The sequence below is a fragment of the Struthio camelus genome, chromosome 10 (assembly GCF_040807025.1).
Source record: "Struthio camelus isolate bStrCam1 chromosome 10, bStrCam1.hap1, whole genome shotgun sequence".
NCBI classification, from domain to species: domain Eukaryota; kingdom Metazoa; phylum Chordata; class Aves; order Struthioniformes; family Struthionidae; genus Struthio; species Struthio camelus.
Genome location: NC_090951.1, coordinates 12,702,613 through 12,726,652, shown reverse-complemented (window position 1 = coordinate 12,726,652; position 24,040 = coordinate 12,702,613). Strand labels below are relative to the sequence as shown.

At 34.6% G+C, this 24,040-nt stretch overlaps 2 protein-coding genes across 10 annotated transcripts in view; one reads left to right on the top strand and one right to left on the bottom strand.

The window, feature by feature from the left end:
* Positions 1-5,651, top strand: part of TDRD12 (tudor domain containing 12) — a 42,429-nt gene extending 36,778 nt beyond the window's left edge. For 4 of the 7 annotated variants that reach the window (XM_068955433.1, XM_068955434.1, XM_068955436.1 and 1 more), the window contains 6 exons: positions 1,098-1,210; positions 3,274-3,328; positions 4,626-4,739; positions 4,826-4,979; positions 5,073-5,139; positions 5,516-5,651. In XM_068955433.1, the coding sequence (XP_068811534.1) occupies positions 1,098-1,210; positions 3,274-3,328; positions 4,626-4,739; positions 4,826-4,979; positions 5,073-5,139; positions 5,516-5,601 (589 nt within the window). In that variant the 3' untranslated portion in view covers positions 5,602-5,651. Of the gene's footprint in view, positions 1-1,097; positions 1,211-3,273; positions 3,329-4,625; positions 4,740-4,825; positions 4,980-5,072; positions 5,140-5,515 lie in introns of those variants that run through there. The other 3 variants (XM_068955435.1, XR_011143127.1, XR_011143126.1) reach the window with 3 other exon arrangements.
* Positions 5,652-6,321: 670 nt separating this feature from the next.
* SLC7A9 (solute carrier family 7 member 9) lies at positions 6,322-22,743 on the bottom strand. Of its 3 annotated transcripts, XM_009678367.2 has the most exons (13): positions 21,636-22,743; positions 20,406-20,531; positions 18,900-19,047; positions 17,441-17,683; positions 16,695-16,820; positions 16,171-16,270; positions 14,265-14,309; positions 13,802-13,925; positions 11,887-11,990; positions 10,952-11,048; positions 9,871-10,020; positions 9,025-9,199; positions 7,700-8,040 (listed from the first exon to the last, which is right to left on the bottom strand). In XM_009678367.2, exons 2-13 carry the CDS (start codon positions 20,508-20,510, stop codon positions 7,976-7,978), a joined length of 1,482 nt encoding a protein of 493 aa, XP_009676662.1. In that variant the 5' UTR covers positions 20,511-20,531; positions 21,636-22,743; the 3' UTR covers positions 7,700-7,975. The 3 variants fall into 3 exon arrangements, with proteins under 3 accessions (XP_068811539.1, XP_068811540.1, XP_009676662.1); XM_068955438.1 differs by lacking the exon at positions 10,952-11,048 and having other exon boundaries at positions 6,322-8,040; positions 9,871-9,958; XM_068955439.1 differs by lacking the exons at positions 20,406-20,531; positions 21,636-22,743 and adding an exon at positions 18,722-18,809 and having other exon boundaries at positions 6,322-8,040; positions 18,900-18,947.
* Between the last annotated feature and the right edge of the window lie 1,297 nt (positions 22,744-24,040).

Genomic DNA, 24,040 nt, shown 5'->3' with positions numbered 1-24,040 from the left:
CTCTTCAGAAAAACTTAGAATATTGACTTTTTGAAAAGAAATGTTTGATTATTTCAATTACATAACTCAGAAATAATTTCCCCCAAACGTTATTGGTTTGTATTTGCTGTGCTATATTTTACCTAACCTCATTAAGTTGTTTATTGGGAATTATTTGGGAAAGCTGATAGGAATGTTTTAAAGGTGTAAATGGTTAAAGATATCATTTAGGATTAAAATGACTCTATTCCTAATAATTTACCTTTGAAGTAATTAGTCAGCTGCTTCAGTTCTGAATAAGGATGCCTGCCATAGGTATTAATGCTAAATCTCCAAAACAGAGAGCCTCCAAAGGCTCGCTAGAATAGGCTCAGTCCTTTTATAGTACTATCTGTTTGGAGCGAATGGAAAAAATATTTTTCATTTGAACTGATGGTTCAGCATTTCAAAAATTGTATGAGGCTGTGTCCATCTCAGTAATGTTTTGATGGAAACTTGCTCCACTGTTGCAGAGGGGAGAGAGTTGCAGGTCTATCTCAGGGATCTCAAGTTGCTTGTCTCTGTTGCAATGCTTCCTAAATCCTTGAGTCCAGCTTGTGAAGCCTGTGGCTGTACAGCTGTAGAGCCAGAGGTCTCTTACTAACAAGTGAAGAACTGTTATTTAATAGAGTATTCTGAATTTTTTTTATTTCTTTCCAAATCAGAATGAAAAATGAAAGACTGAAATCCTTTGCGAAAGGGAATCAGTAACCCTTTTTCTTTGTCTTCTCCCCCCGCTTAGCATGCAGACTAGTGACAATAGGTTTTTATGACTACAGTTCAGAGGAAATATTGCTGCCATCAGGATTTTAAATGTTCTCTTAACTAGACTTTCTGTATAAATGCTTTTTCTGTGGTACTGAAGTTCAGCAGCCCTGTGGTGAGATTGATTGAATTGTACATTATTGTACAATTGATTGATTGAAAAGTACATTTTTAGAAGTTTTGTATTTTTTGTATGTCTTAGAAGGAAAATTAAAATCACTTCAACAGAATTTCAAAGTATGATTACAAATACTTTAACTATTAAATATTTTTAAAACTTTTCTTTTAAAAATGTCTTTTTTTGTGTGCAAAAGCATAAAGGAGGAAGCAGTCAGTCCAGAAAATGTGTCCAACTTGCCCAATATACAGGAAAGCGCTACTGAAAGCTGTAGATCTTCCCAAATGACTTTGGAGAGTCATCCATACGGTAAATATTCTCATAACTTACCAAACATTTTAAAATTTGCAAAAAAAAAAAAAAAACAAATTAGCATTTAAAAAAAAAAAAAACTTGAATGAAAGTTTGGTAATTATATGTCAACCTAAAGGTCATTTTACCAAATGCAGATTTTTCTAAGCATACGGAGTAGAACCAAATAGGTAATGTTTACAGTGAGCCATAAATACCTGATAATTAGTGACCCGGAGATGCTATGGGCCGTATTTATTTAGTTAGTGGGTGTGTGAGTTTTTTGTTTGTTTTTGTTGGGGTTTTTTTTGTCTTCTTTTTTTTTTTTTTGAGAGACTCAGAATTTTTTGGCTCTGAATTGAATGTGTGAGCAGGAAATCTCTCCTCTAGAGAGGATGAGCATTTTGCTGTGAAAGGCATAGGGCTTAAGGAAGCTGGAACCTGTTGGAATATGTGAGGTGAATAACAGTATTGTTCACTGGGAGATTGGTTCCCCCGCCCCCTGATTTCAGGATGGCAGAGAATGTGCTCAAGTCCAATAGGGTGGATTGATTGATTTGTTTCCCAAGGGTGGTCAAGGCAGTTGTTAGATCCTAAATGCCTTTGCAGACAGTGAGTTGAGGCTTAAAAGCGGTTGGCTTGACCTCAGCTATCAAAATGGATAAAAGGTCATCTGGCTGCAGTTGTCACGTGACTTTGGAGAGATGAGAGCCGCTTGATTAAAAAGTTGCAGAAGACAGAAGTCAAATAAGATGCTAGTGCTCATCATGGTAGATTCTGTTTTTCTTAGCAGAAATGTACTAGTAGAGTTACTGTAAAGCCAGGTTTTAAACTGTGACGATAACGTCAATGTTAGCTATTTAATGAATCTCTGAAACCTTTCTCAGTTTCTAAAAATGACATGTTTCAAATAAATAAAAAGTACTGCAAACATTTTGCTAGGAAATGTCTGCACATGAGTTGAGCAGCAGCTAGTGATTACCCTGAAGTCTTACTTCTCTATTGCAAGTTTTTTGTGAAGGGATTTTGCCTTTTGCCTTTAGGGGAGGGGAATAAAAACCTTCAACTTGGCCTCCTCGAAGAACCACTACACACGCATGCACAGCCCCATTCCCTCTCCATACAGGCACAAACCTAGTCATTTCCCCCTGTTTATATAGCTATCTGAAATGTTACTTAAAAATCAGAGTGCTCTCTGCTCAATTAGAAAGTGTTGTCTGATGATATCAGGGAATGTATTCTTGAAATTAGTTTCCTGTATACTCTAGTTGTTTGGGATGATCTTTATGAGAATTCCACAGTATTTATGGAAAGTGTCCAAACTCACTTCGAGTATTTTGAGTAATAAGGATCAGAGTTGCTTTTTTTTTTTTTTTTTTTTAAACAAGGGAGCAGTGTAGAATTAGTCAGGAAAAAAAAAAAGATATAATTTGTTTCACTGAGGGGAGAGATTAGGTATTCTTCAGTAAAGAAACTTTAGAAACAATATTCCAGAAAAGCCTTTAATATCAAAAAGAATGAAATTACTCTGCCTGGAAACTGTTTTTAGTTTAAATAGGGAATAAGTTATTGCTCTACCACCAATATTTGGCAGACCTAGTCTTTCTAAAATTCAAAGTTAAATACCCATTGCAGTCTCTTTCGTTACTGAAAACAAGGAAATTTCAGAGCGCGTAATTATGTAGACTTTAACTCCTTTGCAATCTTGTGTATCTCTTTCAAACTATTAAATGTAGCAATTATAAGAATTGAAATGATACCTATCACTTAACTTAAATTTCTTTGGATATCTTGAAGACTGGAAAACCTTTTCCTAACCTGGGAACGTGTGATGGGAGGAAGGGATTGTTTTGTTTTAAATACGAAGTATAATAGTCTCTTTTTAGTTACAATTTTCAGATGATTTACTAATTTTATGAAATATTTCTGCATGTGAAGTATCCAATATAAATACAGATCTAATGCAGAACTAATCCAGATGCTGACACGTTATTTTTATGACACTACTGCAATATTCTGGAAGTACTTGGTTTGTACAGTATAGATATGAAACCCAAAAGTTATTTCATATTTATTTTTAGATGGTGTAGCTGAAGTTAAGGAAGCAGAAGACTCTACCCTTCATCAGCATAAATGGTACAAAAATTCAGAGTGAATTGTTTTTACGTTTTTATTTTATTTTTTTTATTGTAATTTACCCTCCAGTCTCTGAGTATTGCTCTTTAATGAGATTAATTGGTTTTGTGTATCTCTCCTTAACGTGATTCTGTTGTTTAAAAGAAAAAAAGATCTAGTTTTATTTTGAGACTGTGAATGCCTGCAACATGGAATTATGGCCCATTTTCTCTTTGGAATGTGGATCCAGTTAATGCAGATTTGCAGCTGGTTTTAAGATACCTTGCAAGAAGAAATTGTAAGGTGCTTTGTGAATAAGACCATTTGTGTAGCATGCAATAGAAATGAATGCTAAATCCTTTGCTAATTTAGGCCAGGGTTGTTAGCGATTATGAATATACTGAGGGACATCTTGCATTCAGTCTGTCGGAAAGCGAGCAGATGGCAGACCCTGAAATATTCCTAAACTTCTTATGGACTTCGGGAGCATACAGAGCTTCCTTGGATGACTTATTCTTTCTCTTCTATCTATCGTGCTAGATATGGGTGATTAACATTTTCTTGTGCAAGTACCAGAATGTTCATTTCGTATTCCAGCCTATTGAAAAAGTTCTCGGTAGGAAGGGGTGGGGGGGAGCGTAATTGAAGATTGAATCTACGTGTTATCTCCTTCTGCAGCTCTTCTACCACAGTGGAAGGTCTTTTCCAGTAAGTAACATATGTTAAGGTATGGCTCATCAGTTAGGTTAATGAGGGCTCTCACATGACTTAAGATATGATAAGAGAAACAACCTGAATGAACTGATATCACGGACTCCTAATAGAGTTTGTCTTCCATTGGTTACAATCTTTCAGAATTTGGTGGAAACTTGAGATTTAGCAGCAGTTGAATAAGCAGTTGAAAACCTTGATGAGAAACGTTTATTTGTCTCTGGCTGGTTAAAAAGTTTGCTTTCTTTGAGGATGATCTTGCTGCTGTTACCTTTTCCATTGCCATTTCAAGATTAGACTATGATAGTATACTTAAATGAGGCAATGTATTTGATCAAAGTTGATGCACTGTATGTCTTCCCACTTTAGCTAATAGATACGCTCCTCCAAAGAATGCTACAAAAGCACTACAGTATCAGACTTGGCTGACAGAGTATAATGTGCTTTCCTTACATGCTATTGTGTCAAATTATTATGGCTGAGTACCCACGCAGATGCTAAAACTCAGCTGCTTGTTTGCACCCTAATGGGAAAACCATGATTGTATGTAAGAGAGCTTGTCTAAAACTTTTTTTTATTAAGTCCTGTTAAATTTTATTTATTTTAGCTTTTATCCAGAAATAAAATGGTTTCAAAATGAAGAGACTGTTACAGCGAAGGTAAAAATAGCAAGTATAGTTGACTATAAATGCGAATTCTCTAAAGAGAAGGTGGTTTTCAGGTAAATATAAGAAATGTAAGTTTAATAAGCGTGAAGTTTGACTCTTGGCTTCCATTTAACTTTCTTAAACTTTTTTGATGGTGTAGTGCTTGTTCGGGAGACAAATTGTATTTGGCTGACATGGAGCTGCATCAGCATATACTTGCAGAAAAGTCCGCATGTGTGATTAAGGATAAAGAGGCAATTATTGTCCTCACAAAAGAGAAGAGAGAATCGTGGTGCAAGTTACTGAAGAACAAGGTGAAATGGAACTTAATTTGAAAATTATTGAATGTTCTGAACATACTAGCTGTGTTTCAGTATGAGTATTTCAAACAATGTTTTTGTTAACAGAATTCTCATGTGTCTTTTGATTTTGAACATTGGGAAGATTTTGAAGATAAAGGCCCATTTCCAGTTGGTAAGAAATGAACAAATGTTGGTGTTTATCATGCATAAAATAATAAGCATGCTAATTTTTGTTGTGTAGACTTTATCTGAAATATTCAGTTGTTTCAGATAATGTGATGCTCTTGACTGATTTGCTGAAGTCTTCTGAAAACAAATGAAAGCATCTCTATTACCTAGCCACATATAGCAAGGCATTTTTCTTTTAGAAAAGCACAGACAACAAAAAGTAGTTTGGTAAAGTAGTTTGTAGTGTTTTGGTCTAGTTTGTAGTCTACAGAAGTCTACAGTGCTTTTTTTTATACTCCTATATTAAAAAAATATGGTTTTGTTGTGAAACTATTGGTTTTCTCACTTCATAATGTTACATCTCTCTTCATAACTTGTAGGTGTTAAAAAGTTGCATTGCACTAATGTAGTAACAGAAGAATTGATGGACTCTTCAGAAGACAGTGGAACAGAAAGCGATGATTAATTTGGAGATAAATCTCTATCCTCTGTTAAGATTTATCTTTCAAAATAGCTTCTCTCTGCTTGTATGAAAATTTCCACTCAAGTGGGTAGAACTAATTATACAGGTTGCAGAACTGTCCTTAATTAGGTAGAAGGTAAATAGTAAACAAAACCCTTACCAACAGGCTTTCAGAATCTGAAAAGCGTTCTACAGACGAAGAACATTATGTATATTTTTCAATGCCTTCACTTTAAAATTGTTGGGATTTATTGATGGTGTGCACATATGTAAATGTATGCTGTCCAAACAGTAAAAATAAATGCGATGACTAAACTTAGTGTATGAAGCAACTGGATTTATTTGTAACGACAGAGCTTCTGTTTTACTTACTTGAATGAATTTGCAGTGTTAGCAGTGGTTATGTGTTCTTTGTTGTTGGTTTTGGTTGTTTTGTTTAGTTTGTTTTTAACAAATTCTGGTGGTCAGTTCCTTCTACCATGTCCCTTGCATGCATGCAATATCACTTTCGTTAGCAATCATCACATTTGTCAGTTCTGCATCAAGATGTGTATTCAAGTGTTGATTCAACTCAGTTGGCAACCAGTTACTTGGTTGGAGGTGTACTGACGTGGAACAAAATGCTGAACTGTACAGCTTTTGTGGAACAAGCACTGTGATGCAGGATTCAGTATCTGTATTCAATTTGACGTTTTCCCTTTTCATGAATGCTCTTCCTTATTTCATTCCATCACATTTATTTAAACATCTTTTCTCATCTAGATAAACAATGAAATCTTGTTTGCTTAGCCATAATGCTTAGCCCTTTAATATACCATCTTTTAGGAAATTATTTTTCACTGTTACGTTTGTACACATCAAGAACATTTTACATGAAAGGAATAAAGTAAAAGCCATTCATGATACATGAATCTGGTATCGATCTTTTTGTATCCATAGATTTCAGTGCACTTTACAGTCCTCCCAAGATAACTAAATGATGATTTAGAATAGAGGTTTAACCTCATTGTGTTTTTAACAAGGGAGGATGTACTTGCTTGGTAGGGATTATTCTTTCAAGAAACACTGAATTGCTTTACTTCAAGAATGGGAGAAAAATTGTAGTAATGTTTACAGTGACAAAAATAAAATTTTTTGTAGTGTTCATGCATAATAAAGCTTGTCTGATCTTTCTGAATATTTAAAAATATTGCTGATGTCAGTGGAAAACTGCAGTGCAACAGAAAGGCTTGTAATAGTTAAATGTGCAGTTTTAAAAGGTTAGTACTCACTGTTGTGATCCTAATTACAACTGAGCTTAATTATAACCTTCACTTGAGTATAGATATTTGCAAAGTTTAAATTGCTTTAAAAGTTCTTAATGGAAATCATTAATTCAACTTCATTTTGATCTTGTTCTGTATTATCATGCAAAATGAGAGCTGTCAAATGACCAGCTTAAAAGCCCTGGTGGAGCAGGATGTTTTCTTGCCGTGCGCTCTTTGTCCTCCTTTTACTTGTCTGGTACCTAAACATAATGTGAAGTGTGTTGGGTGTTTTTTTTTTTTTTTTTAAATCCCTTTGCAGTAAGGGAATATAGAAGTAAAAGATACTATCCAGAATCTGACAGTTTTCTGGGCAGAGAGAGCAAAAGCTGCTTAGATTTGTATGCAAGTCTGCCATCTACTCTTTTTCTTCTGCCTTTTCTTCAGCTACCAAATGGAGCATGTTTAGGATGTGAAGTTATCTCTGGAAAGTCACGGTTGTGCTAAGGATAATTTCTGTTAGGTTTATTCACTGTTCTGTAACCCAAATGGCATTGGAGAAAATGCAGTCCCTGAGAAATTAAGCTTTAATTTATTACTTTGTAAGACCTTTTCAGTCTCTTCTCTTCCTGTCAACTGTGCTTTCCATTTTTACTTGATCCCCACTTCCTCAGTCTTTACTTTTTTTGATTTCCAACTTTTGATCTGAGAAACTGGGAACTGACTCAGTCTGTCTCTATGTTACTTCTGATTTTGTGTGGCCTGTTGTAGGTGATGTTGTGAATGGTAGCTGCTCAGTTCTTCCAGCAGCAGGGCAAAAGGGGCCTTCTGACAAAGTGTGGCTGGTAAGTATCTCTGCAATTGAAAACTTCCTCTTGTTTATTCTAAGTCATTTTAATGCAGAAAACAAGATACCTTTACATATTAACAAAAATCAGCTCTGCCATCCACAGTAATCTGGTTTATAGATCTCTTATTCTTATATATTTGACATATTTCAAATACTAAATACTACTGCAAAAATAATATCCACCGGGATGAACATACCAATTTAGAAAGTATAAATGTGTGTCAAACTAAATTGAAGCTGCTTCAACCAATACAGTATTTAATAACAAACTAGTCAAAATGTTTTATTCAATAACTTCTTCTGCTGGAACAACTTCCAAAAGCATCTGAAGGTGAGTAGTGATGGGCTCTGAGAAGAAGAAGTTTTTGTTAGAGGTTTATAAAAGAACCTTATTTCTATTCAATTTTACACTACTTTTCTAAATGAGAAAATTAACCTTCTAAGTAGTTATTTTCCTTTTCTGTACTGGTATCTCAAACTTTAAAGCAGGGGGAGGGCAGGAAAAAACGATATTAAGATCCAAGTTACGAAATTCCAAGGTTTCTAATCTTGATCTCAATAGACTACACTGCTTCAAATTCATAATTGTATAGTATGAAAAAACTCGGGGGCCACAGGGAAAAGACAGATGACAGACAGTCTTTAGTGCCAGTAACACTGCTAATTCTGTCAGTTTTGTCCAGCCGGTTCCACTTTCCCCTTTAGCGATATCTGTATCCCGTTAGTTCCCTGAGAAAATAACCTCACAAGAAACTCTTTACTATGCAAAATTGTTTTATAAATAGTCCCATTTCAGTATTGTTCTTGCTGCTTTTACTTCACTCAGCAGCACTGTGATCAGTTTTGCTCTTAATATTGTTAATATTCTCTGTAATAAACTGTAAAATCAATTAAGTTGACCTGACAGCAGAGTATTTAGTAGCACAAAATAACATATCTGCACAAAATAACAGATCCTTAGTTAATGGCTAGAACTTTCTGAAATGAGGAGAATTAAAAAACTAATTCCAGAGTTAAAATAATCCTGTTCATTAAAAGTCACTTTGTTTGTGCTAATACAGTGATGTATTGCTTTTCAAAGCCTTTCATGAACCAATTTTTTTCTTCTTTAAGTCAGATGTAACTTTTTTCATGGGGCAACAGTAGACAGTAATCTTTACTAAAGCTCTCTGTGGTACCTTGTGTTATCAGTCCGGAAGATTGCCTCTCTCCCTGCCCCCCATGCAATGCCATATGGGATGGACCATATAACGAGCTTTGTTAGGGTAAGGATTGTTAGCTATAGCCTCCAAATTCAATAGAACATTGCTAAGCTATCTGCAGTATACTTACTTGATATTTTTTGAGCCCAGTTGAATTTAAAATGAACAAAAAGTACATAAAATATAAATCCACTGAGTATAAATAAGGCACAGTACAAATACGCCATTTCGGGTGCAGTGATGATTGGTGCCAATACCAGTAAAACGGAGACTAATGTCACTATGATCGGAATGACAATGGGTATCTGCAAGATACAAAGCATAAAAACTCTTATCAAATTTTTCAACTGTTTTTATAGATGTTGATATGAAAGCTGCTCCATAACATAGGTTATTGTCATTGTCTTAAGGTGCCTTTTTTTTTTTTCCTTTAAAAATTTATGGAATTAGATGAGGCAGTTGGAAAAAGTTGCAAGAGTATAGATAGGGAAAACTCTTAGGCTAAATCATTGGCCAAGATCCCTTTGCCTATATTGCAGATTGCAATGTAACAATTCTCATACAGTTTAATGAATCCAGAACCTGATTCCAGTGCAATGAACCTTGGGTCTTATTTCAGATATTCTTTCAGTGTTAGTCCTCTGACTGCAATTTTCCACTCCTGAAAATCTGCACCTAAATTTCTGCCCATGGTCTCTGTACAAGTGAAAAAAAGACCACTGCCTGGGCCTTCGCCAGCCATCATGAGCGTGTATCGACATTCTAGTGCAGAATTTGAACAAAGAAAATAACCTCAGTTAAATGGTCAGTTTCCTTTCCCCCTTTTTCCTTTATTTATTTATTTATTTTTAATTCTAAAGATACAAAGGAAGGCGTCTGCCTCAAGATACTCTGTAAATCTCCAAACTTTTAGGATGAGTGCATGTTTTACTATTTATGGAAGTAGAGGAAAAGCCATGCCAACTGCTGAACTTACCCTAATTGGTCTCCTGAGTTCTCTTCTTGTAAACCTCATAACAATGAGTGCAAATACAGTTAAGCCATAAAATATCCAGACTGCAAAACTAAAATAGTTTATGAGTGTGTCAATGTCACCAGGGAAAATATAAATAATAGTAATGGCCCCCTAAAATGAAAACAAGAATTAGTATAGCCATTATAAAAGAGGGTTGAACTTCACTGATGTGTAGTTATGGGTGTATGTTTACAGCGTTCCAGAACGTGGTCTGTGGATGAACTTCACTTTATGTGTAGGTAAGGGTGTATGTTTACAGTGCTTCAAAATGTGATCTGTGTGTGCTTTTCCTTCAGCTTTTGGGTGTGAGTGAATTGTAGGGTCTGTAAGGATAGCGCCCATATCCTGCTAACTTTTTTTTTTAAAGTCAAGAGACTTAAAATTATGCATGCGTTAAAAGTATTAATGCTGCGTTAATCTGTTTTGTTGTTGCCTGCCTATCTGCTGAACACAAGGAAGAGTTTTTATGCCAGTTTTTTTTTTTAAGGTTATTAAAGTCATTGCGGTGGGAGAGCAATTGAATTTTGAATTTTCCAGAACAGCAGTTATCTTTTTTTACCTTGAAAATAAGTGGGCAAGATAAATAATAAATAAAACAGTTGTTGTAAGATTTTATAGATTTAATTTAAAATACATTTACTAGATTATAGGTTTTTTTTTTTACTGGAGAGATGTAAATGCATTGTTACAAGGAGGAAATAATAGTGATATCTTTCTTTCAGACGCATCCTGTGGAATAAAGGTTTGTCCAGTACTAATAGTTTATTTAATATTTCTTTTAATTTTTTTTGCTATGCTGTGAACTTTTAAAGGCTTTTTTGTTTGAAAATCCAGTTCTGGACTTTCAACTATATATTCTAACTATATCTTCTTCTTTCCTAATATGTATTTAGTAGTTTTTCTGTTTAGATACTCATATGCAGGTCATAATCCTGCAGCGATGCAAAGAGTTCTGTGTCAAAACCAGGGGTAAGAAATTTTGAAAAGCATGTATCACTTCAGATTTTTTTTGTGTTTTGCTGTACTGAGAATGCATACTTACATAAAATATGATAGCAGGTGCTGGTGTTAAACGCTTAACACTAACGTAAGACAGCACCTTTAGCATGTGCCCTTCACGACCTGCTACATAAACAAGTCTGACAAAACAAAAACAAGGCAGTCTAGTTAGTGTGGTACTTAAAGTTTAGGTGCTGTTACTTAAAAAAAAAAAAAGAGAAAGCTTTATTTTGAGTGCCATTACTTTTCAGTGGCTACAGTTGGCAAGAATTTCCCTTGTGTGCTACACTGGACCTGCTTTGCAATGCAGTGGAATTTAAGGAATACCACAGCAATGAGCTTGAATCTGGTTGTGTTCTTAGAATCATTAGTTTGTACATTCCATTTGACTAAAAATATTTTGGAAAAAATGTATTAGCTCCTCTTTTAATTAGATATTTCCTTTTTAATATGCTTCATATCAAAAAGCTACCTCGACAGTCTTCTGTCAAAATCAGTCTTTCCAGCCCTATGATATTCAGACGGATTTGAAATTTAGGTTATTTCAAAATAGTAGATGAAAATGTCGAACATTTGATAAAAAGGAATAGCTTCTCTTTCCAATTCCTATCCTGACGATTGGTAGTATAATCATGTTCTTACTGTTAAAAACTTTTCTTCTGCTTGATGAATAGTTTTAAACAGCCAGAGAAAGACTTTTGCACCACACCTGCTTTAATTTAAGAATCAGAGACCTTATTTTCTAACTTTTTTTTTAAACTTGCATAGCCACTGCTCCTTTTTGAAGGGTGAGCCATATGGCTAGATTTGCAAGTACTTTTTAATTAGGTTTTGTACGTTTCGATCAGAAGAATATATATATCTATCTATGTGTATGTATGTAGCAGTAGATTATATATGTAGATATATATATATAGATTTTTTTCACTTATTTAAAAAAAACAAAAAAAAGGCAAGCTATTTAGAAGGGGAGCTTACCTGCCTGCAGTAAAACAGGTTCCATTGGCAGATCCAATTGTAGAAAAGGCGACAAAGAGAGGAACTATCCAAGAGGCTGGATAAAGGACTCTATCCCCAAATGTCTGGAATGTGGGATTAAAAGGAGTCATTTTTCTGCTATTTGGCATGTTCAGTAATGTTGGAGCCCCTTAAGAAGGAATACTGTAAATAGATACTTAACCTTTTTATCATTAAGTCTATATCTATATGTTGTATATTTTCTTTTGTTATCTAGAAATACTTTGCCAAATGAACAGCTGAGTTATTTCGTGCAGCACTCTAAAGAAAACTGGAATATTGTTGTCACAGTGTTTAAGATGCAGCATGTGTTGAAAGCATTGGGAAACAGATGTATTCTAATTCAAAAACACCTGCTTTGCAGATGTGTCTGTAAATCAAAACAAAAGATAACTGCGGCAGAGCCAGCTATACGCAAACTGGCTTCAACTTATCAAGAAAGAGTAATAATAGTAGCAAAGGCATGACAAGCTAGCTTTTGTCATTGATGAACACATGAAGCACAAACTTCCTGAGGTCTTTCATTACATGTTTTCATTTTTACCTATTCCATCGTATGTTGGCTATTGTTACTGCAGGATAGATTAGATATAACGGAGGTACATTTATCTAGTGTAAATGAATTTTGGTGGTTTTGGGGGATTTTGGTAAATAAAAGGGAAGCTTAAGAATTCTTTTTTTTTTTTTTTTAATAAGTGTAACATCATGAACGGTACAATTTATTTATCCAGTACTAGGACACTCATCGACACTAAGCAAGAAAGCTACTTACTGATGTATTAGACCTCTTTATATAGTGCCCTCCATTTCTTTGTCTGTTTGGTGTGCCACCTTTATACTGCTCAGTGGCAGTTCTGAAATTTTCTTGTTAATTCAGTCTGATCACGTTAGCGCTAGCTGGTGTATGCTGTTTAGAAAGCTTATGTTTGCTGGTACACTGAAGAGGAGTAGTTGTTAAATTTGGCATAATTTAAGATACGATTAGGTACTCACTGCTTTGCCTATTGGAGCAAACAAGATGCAGAAATACACCAAAATTCTGCAATTTCAAAGCAAGGTTCTATTTTTCATGTTCTTAAATATTTCTACATTAGTGCACCTTTTTTTGTCTTACGCCGCATTCTGCATGCGCACCACATACTGTTCGTTTTCCCCTAAAACTAACATAAGGACAAATACCGCCAGTTGGTCAGATACTTGCTGTAAAATTGCTACATGGCCTCTTAACTATTGTTTTGCAGACAGGTGTCCCATGAGCCTGAAAAAGCGTTGAGTGGAACGGAAGGGACAGATGTGGATATTCTTAAGATTTTTAGAATTCCATATAATCTTTAATGCATTTCTTCTGCAATACCATCTTGTAACAATGTAAGAAGGATATTTCTTTGCTTTGTTAAGAAAAAAGCAAGAATAAGGAAGAAGTTAATTATGGACTGCTTGCCATTATCTCCAGAATGGCAGTTTGATCTACTGTCATTTTGTAAGTGCTTGTCTCATAAATACTGAAAAGGACAAAGCAGCGGTCAGATGTTATTTCCTTCCATCCTTTCAGTGCTTATGGAAAACAGTCAACTGTTGAGCTGCAGTGTTTACAAAATGTTAGAAGAAAATTCTTTTACTTTCATTTGCATTTTTTTTTCCTGGGATATGACAGAAGTAGTTTTTAAATTAAGCCTTACTAGAATAAATTTTAGGTTAAGAAATGATGGTAGATAATGAAGGGAAAAATCAAGGTAACACGGACAACTTATAGACAGAAATTACTTGTATCTTTAAAAATTACCTTTTTTTTATTTTACTTGTGTTGCTGCTGAAGATACTTCAGTGTGCACAGTCTTTTATTAGATGCTTTACTAGAAAATGAGAAGTGGCTTACCACAGCAGCTGCCTGGGACTGCAGCAGTTCCGTTGAAGTCATTACGGTGAAATACGAAACATTTATCAGAACATAACAAACTGTAACCAAGGGGATTCCAATAATTATAGATAGTGGTAGATTTCTAGAGAATGCAAAAGTAATAACAGTATCAGCATTGCTAGATCACTGGCAGCTTTATGGTAGTAAAATGTGGGCTCTTACTTTCTTTTCCCCATATGCTCATAAGGTATATTTACTCTTTTTTTTATTGCAGAGCCATGGAAATCGAGATGAAAAAAGAGAAAAATTCACAAGCATATGAAACCCAGAAGAGATACTAATAGCTCTTTTGTCTGCTAGTGCTCAAAGCTTGGGAATAACCATTCCTGTAAAAGACAAACCAAAATACATGCATGCTTGTATGAAAATACTAAATGCTTGACTTTATCGTTAGAAATACTGCTTTCCTAGGTAGTTTTACCTGTATGGATTTTTAAGTTCTTCTGTGATATAATTGAGTTGATTCCTGGAAGGAGAAAAAAATCATACAATGTTATTAGCAGTCAGATGTTGAAATACTAATTTATATTAAGATCACGTGCTATTGCTAGTGGTGGTGTTACTTTTTCAATTCTTAAAAACATAAAATAGAAAGGAGTAGGTAAGGTCTTTAAATGGAAAAATAGGAGGGCAGAAACCATTTCTTTTTTGCCTAGCTGTCAGCCTCTTGATTCACTACATGACACTTCTTTTCCTCCACATTAGTTATTCAAAGTTTAGATGTATCTGTTTTTAAGAAGTCTAAGATTTTGAAATAAGGTTGTTTTAGTTTTTGGATCAATGCTCCAGAATGACAAAACAAAAATTTGGCAGACATTTAACTGAAATTCATAAGGTTGCTTTTGATCTTCAAAAACTTTGCAATATTTGAGTCTTTTCAGGTAAAAGCACTAGCATACCCTTTGCAAGAACTCGAGCGAGTCTGCTAACACTTCACAGTGGATCTGTAGGGTATATTGTCTGCAAAATTTGTATAAAAACCTTTAAGTTACACCTGTCAGAATTTTAAATTTCAAGCACTGTCTTTTGCTAGACCATGTAGACCAAAATTGAAATTTTTTTTCACTCTTCCACTTCCTAAAATGTGAATAATAGGTATTTACAGTTCAACAGGCTAGTTTCCAATTTCAGTGCCTGATGTTAAATATTTAAATCGTTATTCGGGCATCAGCTGTTCTACACTACCAAAAATCTAGGTAAATGTCTGAGCAGTAGACTTAGAATGCCTCACTTGAGGCACTCAAGCTTGGAAAGAGAACTGGAAAGAATAATCTATTTAAATATAAAGTCGGTTTCAAGCATGTAAATGAGGCTTACTTAACTGTGAGTTAAAGTCTATATTCTTACTTCCTTTTGGAATATGGATCTCTCTGCAAACTTTCAAAGTTTGAGCACTAAGAATAGCTTTAGTGGATCAGAAATCATTGAAGAAATGTGAACTTGCCTTTTTGCAAAGCACCTTAAGCAAAAACAGACAATACAGATCCTACAAGTAGATCTGTGCCAACAGAACCCTCGAGCAATTGACATTCACTTGGGTTTCAGGGTTTGAAATGTGTGAACTGTGTTCTGGAGTGTAGCAAAGATAAATTACATATTCCTGTCAGCAAATAATAAGCCTAGCATTATGAAAATAATACCTTGAAAGCATTCTTCTTAGTGTCCTATTATATGCAGAATATAAATGCTCTATGTAGAAGAGAAATGTAAATGCTTTCATATTTGATTATTTTTAAGTGTTTACTTTGAACTAAGGCCATAGAAAATAATGGATAAATGGATATGGGGATTTAATGGAAGGCTTCTTGGGGAAGGAGACTGCGGTGTATTTTATATTAATACCAAATGAAACTGAACAAGGCAAAAATATAAAAGTTGAACTGTATGGACTCTAACATAAAATGCATTTTTGTATATTTTCCTATACTGGTCAAACACCACAAATCAAACATCAGTACACGTTTCACAGAAACTAAAATTTGACTGGGTAACATATAGAGACTCCAGGAACACTACTTCCTGTAACATGGATAAGATTAAACTTGGTTTTATACTTGCCTCATTCCCACCAAATCTAAGTATACTCAGCAGCAAATCAGTAGCCCTTTTAGGATCTAATATGTTTTTTTTTTCCCCCTAATAAACAAAAACATGAGGATCTGATTTTTAAGAAACTACTGCTCTTTTTCCAGGATTCGTTAAGGGGTTCTCAATTACAAGTTAGGTGTTAATTTTTTCAGGTTGCGTCTTTTGAGTACAACAGGGAGAGACTAAACTAGTTAAAGGCTGTTAAAGTGTAACTGATAGCACTAGTAAAGATACCTTACCATCCATCATATGCCCAGAGTCCATTATAAAATGCGAGACTGATAGAACTAAGAGAAATTTTACTGTCCTTGAAAGAATCTTTAAAATTTTCAGTTTTCCCTGCAAATAAAACAGACTGGTTACTGATTGATGTTGAAATTAATTCCTTTTTTCACTACTAGATGAAAAAATATTCCAACATCAATTTCCTTTTTGAAATGTCTTACTCTTAAAGTCATCTATTGACACTGTTTTTTATGAACTGATTTATAGTGTTGATTTCCCACCACCTATGTGCGCATACATGTGCACATGTGCACACCCAGGCAGAATGCCGTCGAACTTGAATTGCTTTTCAATCCTGAGAACTGAATACCCTTGGTAAAAGCAAATACAATGGTTCTAGCATTAATCTTGCACAAAATTCAGCATTAAAACACTGATAAAGAGCATTATTGTTGCGTTGTTCCTATCAGTGAAAGATTTAAAATTGATCACAGCAGAAACTAAAATCACTGTTGCAATTTGATGTATATTTCATTACCTTGCGCAAGAAGAACAATTCCACTTACAATAATGATTGTGACAATGATCATTTTAGCAGCTGTGAGAAAATTCTGGAGGTAGCGTCCCAGCTTCACGCTCAGTGAATTCACTACTGTAATTATCACTGGAAGAAATAAATTCATATTGCTCACATCAAGTTTGTCATAATTAAAAATAATAATAATTACATGAATAAAATTGACAAAGAGACGGAGGAAAAAGCAGTGTGGTAAATAAGGGGGAAAAGGTCTTAAAAGGCAAGTTTTTGTTTAATGTGCTGTGTTTGCAGGACTTCAAAAAGTAATGAGGAAAAATCTTTTCTAAAAGATGCATACTTTGAGAATACCTTTAAGAAAAAAAAAAGTTGGTACGATTTTTTGATAAATACAGAAATTACAGAAATAACATCTCCACACTTGCCATTTGTCTTTTCTGGTAGAGGTAAGCATTCACTAGGCGTCTTATATTAGTATAAATAAATAAATACAAAAAAAGAGATTTAAAAGTTGTTTGTTCTTAGCCTGTATGTTGCTGAACTGGCTTATTGTGGGAGAGACTCACTGTATTGTGCTACGAGGTTTCCCGTCTTTTTTTCATTGTAAAGCTGCTTTCTGATGTCTTTGTAATGATTAATACACATAAGTCTTATGATACTGAAATGCATTTGATGATGAGGCTAAACAAAAATTGCTAGGCAATTAAGGAACTTGCTGCTGCTTTTTAAAAGAAAAGTGTAAATCTTACCAATGGCAGCTGCTGCAAGACATTTGATGACAACTAGGGGTGGATCACAACCTGGATAAAAAGGAGCTGCTGCATATTCTGCAAAGCTGAGACAAATGATTGCAAAAGAACTGGGTTTGGTGACGAGTAAGCTTGTCCAAGAAAACAGGAATGCTGGAATTGGGCCAAACGCCTCCATAAGGTAAGGATATTCTCCCCCTGATTTTGGGATCGTTGTACCAAGCTCAGCAAAACAAAGTGCACCTGAAAAACAAGAAATGCACTCAGTAGTGTTGGTCTAGTTTATACACTTCTTTTAAACTGTGACTGCTTTGAACAGGTTTTCTGTAGGTGACACAAAGGTAAGGAGCTGGATATACACAATGCTATGTTTCATGAAATTTTTCAGCGTTATTCTATGTACTAAATAAAATTTTAAAGAATTGTGATAAGTAGTTGTATGAGTTTGGGAAAAAATACACAAACTTTTAAGTTAGAGTTCAGAATGTATTGTTTGTTTCTAAGTTAAGACCAGCAAATTAAGCACAAATCTTGCAGGTTTGTCTGTTTGCAAGTGCATCAAATGAATGCAATGTTTAAGGGGTAGTTACTTCCAGCAGCTTTTTTCTCATTATCTGCTATATATATTGTGTTTTATTGTAAATGCTGTACAATGAATTCATTTTCAAATGTATCAGAATTCAGTTTTAGAGTGAAGACAATTTTTTCTCACCTGTGTTTTAAAAAAATTCTTTAGCATAAGATAGTTTAAGCTACACTTTCACATTAAGTTTCTTTTCAAGAAATGTCCAAATGATAATTGGGCTGGCTGACTTAGCAATTGGAAACATAAGAGAAGAAAAAAAGGGGGAAAAAAAAAAGGGGGGGGGGGAGGAGGAAGGAAGATCTTGTTGCACAATAATCAAAGTAAAATGTCCATTAAGATCTGCTTTAAAGTGCATTGCCTTTTCTAAATTTATTACTGTAGCTGGCATCTTGTCGAAGTGCTGTGTACCTGACACAATGCATAAAGAACTTCTTGTTTTATTTGTTGAAGTACTTTGTGAAGAGGCTACCTAGCCCTAAATTTGCTGATGCTAGAAGGGGTTGTACTTGAAAAGATTTACAAAAACATTTATATAGATAGAAAAGCAGCAGATGTCTAGCCCGCTGCCAGTAAACTTCACATGTTATTTTGCTATTGATTTAAGTAGAAGTATATTCTGTTTATTACAGTTGGTGGATGGAGTATGCAGAACTAAAACCTGAAAACGTGCTTTAGAGTTTTGAAATTGAATTTACCTTTTACAAACAGCATTCTGTGTTTTAAACTTTTACCTAAACATTGCACTCCTCAGTGTATGATGGATTTGGGTCTAGGTGCCATTACCTAATTTGTGAAATGAGAATGATATGTAAAAATGGTAAAAACAGAGATTTAATCAACAATTCAAAATCTTGGCTGATTTGTTTTGTTTACCCAGTGTTGCAAGAAGTCCACAGGCTGCCCAGATGGTTAAACAAGGACCCACAGCTCCGACATTGGCAAGTACTGATTTTGGAGAAACAAAGATACCTGAGCCAATAATTGTACCAACAATCATACAGGTTCCACTGATCAGGCCCACCTTTAAATAAAAGGAGACATTTTTGGTAAAGTAATTTGTAATAATTTAATCATTACTCTCATATTAAATTGAAAGTAATTGTCATTACTTTCTCTTTCAGCTTTTCACATATAACTTCTACTGAGTAATATTTTAAACTATGTGAAACTTATCTTTTTTTTCTTCCAAGATGCATTTTCTATGGCAGAATCCTGCTATTTCTAAAAGAACAGTTACTTGGCCTTTGCCTGCCTGAATGTCTGGCTTTATGAAATTGTCCTTTGGATTATGTGGGTCTCAAATCCAACTTCATGTGGTTGAACATCCTCTTCCTGCTTTTTAATTAGACTCTGACAATACTGAGTACTTGTGGATTTTTGAGTTTTCTGAATTTCAAAGGTTTACTTTTTTGGATGGAGTATACAATTTTTCTCTTATCAATTTCTCTTCTTGCTGCAGGTATTTTTGCATAGGAATTATCTGGGTACTGATCGGTGGTGAATGTGTCTCGTTTTCCTCCCGACTTTAAAGTAACTAGAGTATGACATGGAGCTACTGAAACTTCCAGGCATCTCCTGCTAAAAATGCAATGGCATGGGCTACTTAGATTTTCCTGTTAGTTACGAATAGTCTAATGACTTGATATTTTGCCAGTCTCCATTCTTCTTATCACCCAACTAAACTGCAAACATCTCTCCTTATTCTGTGCCTCTGAGACCCACTCAAACCACATGGAGCATCTTTTTCCAGTTTGCTTAAATTGTAAGAGGAATTACACTTTTCCTCTGAGACACTTGTGAAAAATAAATGCTCGTGAACTGAGACAATGCAAAAGCAGTGCAGTAAAGTATGAATCTGAGATTAAAATGGGTATTTTTTTTTCTAAAATGTTTCTTGTAATTTTCTGGGATAGAAAGGTTGCCGTTTGTTTCTGAGCCAGATGTATGAATATCTAGTGCTGCCTAGTGGGTATTTTATGGATAAAAACACTAGTAAGTTTTCAGAAGCAGTGAGCTGAACACCCCACTTCAGCCTCTCTGAGAAGTGTAAGTGGTAAAGAAGGGTAGCGTTTATGAAATGTCACTTGGCTAAATTTGAAGCTAATACACAGATCATTCAAAGACTTAAAAAATATATATATAATAAATCCACATTTTCTGATTCCTTTATATCAGAGCTGCTTAACTAGTAAAAAGTAGTTCCTTAACATGAAAACCAACCACAATGTCATGATGATACATTAGTAAGTCAGTGCTAAATGGGACACAAGTGCAATTTTTGTAAGATGATATGTGCGCACAAGTATGCCCCTACTGCCTGCCTCAGCCAGCCCCACATGCACACACATACTGGGGGGGGGGGGGGGAAACAAGCTTTGCCTCTTTTTGCAGATTCATAGTTTTGAGTTCATCATTCTCGATGGATTGTCCATCCTCTTTTCTGTTGTCCTCGCCTTTTCTTTTCCTCAAATTTTCTTCACCCATTTGGGTAATTCGTTGAAATCTCTAAGGAAATCAAAACAAAATTTTAGTCTAGCATATTTTGTTGTTTTTTTGAGTTCTGCTGGTGTATATATAGCCCATACTGGACAGTATAGTTAAGTAGAACCAGAAAACTGAAAAATAAATTGCAGAGGACTTGCACCTAACTTACTTGTTTAGAGTTTAAATTGATGAGGAGTTATGTCTCCTTTACTTCATCTGTCAGACTTAAGTGTCGATATTCCTGACACGCACCTAGCAGTGATTCTGATCTTAGTCTCAGGTTGCATTCATTGCAGAAAAACTCTGTACTGGAATAAGCTGGGCTTGCCTAGCTAGGCTGCCTTTGAATCCCTCTGGGGGGTCCAGACAGATTTAATCATCCTCCTAGAAACTGGTTTGTTTTCTTAACCAGGAGACATTCTGTCTGATCTTGATTAAAATAGGCCTTGTCTCAGTTCTTTGGAGATGCAAGTATCTGTCAGACCAAATGTCATTTCCTGTAGCTGACTAATTAACAGCTCCTTGCCTCAAAAGAGGATATCATTCTCAGTGTTGACTCAAGGTGAACATCTACTCAACTTTACTGTTCTATTTAGAACTAAAATGCAAACAGATTTTTTTTTAATTTAAATTCAGATTTCTGAATTCTATTTTTTTCATCCGAATATTGCTTGTTTCCCACAATATTGGAATAAAGTACAAAAAATTTTGGAATAAAGACCCTATATTTATATTTCTTAGAATGAGAATGTTAAAGATCATTTTGCAGTTACATAGATAGTAATTCAAGAATGCATCATATGTAAGCAATTTATGTAGCATTTAATAATTCCTAGCTTTTGTGTAGCATTTTAGATTAAGAGAACACTTATCTTGGTACTGATGATCTTTAGAAATGTTTGGTCTATAAACATAACTGGTTTATGTTTCAAATTAAAGATGAACATCAAATTCCATCGTGAATCCAATTTAAGATTCAAGCCACAATAGAAAATCATGCACGTAAGGAAAGCAGGGCTTGGGTCACTGGATTCAGTTAAAGCTTGGTGCCCAGCTTCTCTCTTGAAAGTTTTGTAATTAGAATGTTTTAATCATTATCTTTTAGCAATTTGCACTTTCACTTACCTTGTTTGTTTATTTTTGTTCAGTGTAAATCAGGCTCCAGGAATCTTTGTACAGTGTATTTCTTTATTTCTCCATCCAGATTTACCAGTTAGTTAGACATGTCCATGACTGAAACCAGAATATGCAGAAGCAGCAGCAGCTTAAGTACAGAGGTTATAAAAGGTAATTATTAAACCCATTCTCAGCCAAGAAGCTTTGAGATAGGAACCACAGGTAAACCAATAGTCCAATTAGTTTATCTTTAAAAAAAAAAAAAAAAAGTCTTTGTTGCATTTGTGAGAATGTTTGTCCAGTACCTAAGTATTATATTACATAGTGAGAGTGAACCATAATTTGAAGAGTCTGTTCTGATAATTTTATGTCAAGTTATTTCTAATTCAGAAATGCTGTGGGAAGATAACCTTGAAGTAATTATTGCATTATTGTGGGTGTATTAAAGAAGCTGTCCAGATGTTAGCTGCATCCCATAGAAATAGCTGGGGGTTCTTTTATCTTGAGAATGGAGAAGTGTGAGCAGAAATCCTTGCTTTGTTTTTCATTAACCTGAAGGCAGCTGAGTAGGCAGGCTATGTTCCCTTCACTTGCAGTTCTAATTAATTTTTCATTTTTGTAAATGCTTAAAATCTTGCTTCAGTGAAAAATGTCACACTATTTTTAGAGCTGTATATCTAGGAAGAATGTATTGTTATCCTGAATGCTGAACTAAAAAAAAAGTTTCATTCGTTCCCGCTAGTTATCCCTAAAATACTTGCGAAATAGAAATCATAGCCTGAAAACTCCAGATCTAGCCTCCGCTGTTCAGCAGACATTTGAAAGTATGCATGTGTGTGTTGCTTGTTATTAGTACTCACATAACATTTTAAACAGCTGTTATTTTAAAAACAAAAAACAAAAAAAAAATTAATCATGTTTCATTTCATTAATTTTGATAATGCAGTTGTATAGATGCTTTCCTGTGACTAAAAATGCATTCTGATAAAATCAGAAACATCCCTATATTGGTTTATGTTTGCCCCGTCTTGGGGTGGTTGAGCCAGGCCCTGTGCTGTACCTGTCTTTCTCCAAGACTGAGGTTACAAAGAGTTGTCTGTGCTGAAAACAAGACCAAATAAAGCTGTGTTTTTCTCTGTCTGTCTTTTTTCTCCTTCTTTTTTTTTCTTGCTAATTCTCATAGAAATAAGATTCAGCTTGAAGAGGGAGTTCCATCTCAATTAACTTTTCTCTTCTTGTACGAAAATTGTTATTGCTATCTGAATGATGGTCAGTCAAAAGTTTTTATTTTTCTACAGATAAAGGAAAAGACAACACAGGGTGCTAAAATGAGTCTTAAAAAAGTCTTATTTAAAGCATATTAAAAAGTAAAGTATTAATTTTCCTCATTTTTCCTGCATTTTTTACAAAGGCTTTAATATTTTTCTTTTCATGACAGTATTGATGATGATTAAGTAAACTTCTTCTCTGTCTATTGGCTCTAGATATTTAGAGTTTGGTACTGTGAATACTATATATATAATTTTTAATATATTTTATATTCTCTAGGCCTGATTATTTTGAAATTAAAGAGTTACAATCTTGTAATCACATCTATGATTTTACTGAAATGCCACAGACTATTGAAAGAGCTAATGTGAAAAGAAAAATTATGTAAAAAATGTTTTTCACATAATCCATAGCCCGGAATTTATAGGAAAAAAAGCAAAAAAAAAAAAAAAAAGGTAACTTTAGAAAGATAGTGGACTATGTCATCTTTAATTCCATATTAATTAAGGTTTTGCTTAGGAATTTTCTTAGATTAAGCACAAAAACTTAAACTGTTTAGAGATGAGGGTTCATGTAATCTAGACAATGTATAGTGATTAGAGTGGGGAGTCTTGAGTGTTGTGTGGGGAGTCTTTAAAGTATTGTGTGCAGATGCATGTCCTGGACTTCTAATGATGTTTTCAGATTTTTCTTCTGCATCAGATCTGTATTTTGCTCTGTTTCTTCAGATGCAGGAAAGGCAGCATTGACAATTATTTGCATTTTTGACAAAGAAACTAATTTCTTGCCTCAACCCAGACTGTGTATTTGTAGAGTTTTCATCTGTTGAATACAGGTTTTAGATCTCTGCCAGTGGCCTGACCTTAGCTAGCCTGTTTCCTTATAGAAATGGAAAAGTGTATTCATTTATTGTCTAATTTTGTTTTAGAGGTTAATCTTTTTGGGATGCTATAGCTTGTTAAAGGATTTGCACTTCTACCAGCAATCCATCCTTTCCTGAGCTGCTTAAGGAAAAAATAAACAGTAACTTCAAGGATTCCATTGCTATGTCCTTTGTGGGCAAGCAAAATCATGTTTCACAGCTGGGGGAGAAGAATTCTTCACTCTCAAATATATAGGTAGATGAAGAGACCAAGCAGTTCAAA

What these genes read in the sequence shown, in the direction of transcription:
- SLC7A9 (XM_009678367.2), bottom strand. Translation starts at nt 20,510, where the DNA reads ATGGGTGAAGAAAATTTGAGGAAAAGAAAAGGCGAGGACAACAGAAAA. An exon ending in AATTGTTCTTCTTGCGCAAG is followed by an intron (nt 16,271 to 16,694) that starts GTAATGAAATAT and finishes TTTTATTTGCAG; the next exon opens with GGAAAACTGAAAATTTTAAA. An exon ending in GAACTTAAAAATCCATACAG is followed by an intron (nt 13,926 to 14,264) that starts GTAAAACTACCT and finishes TGCATTCTCTAG; the next exon opens with AAATCTACCACTATCTATAA.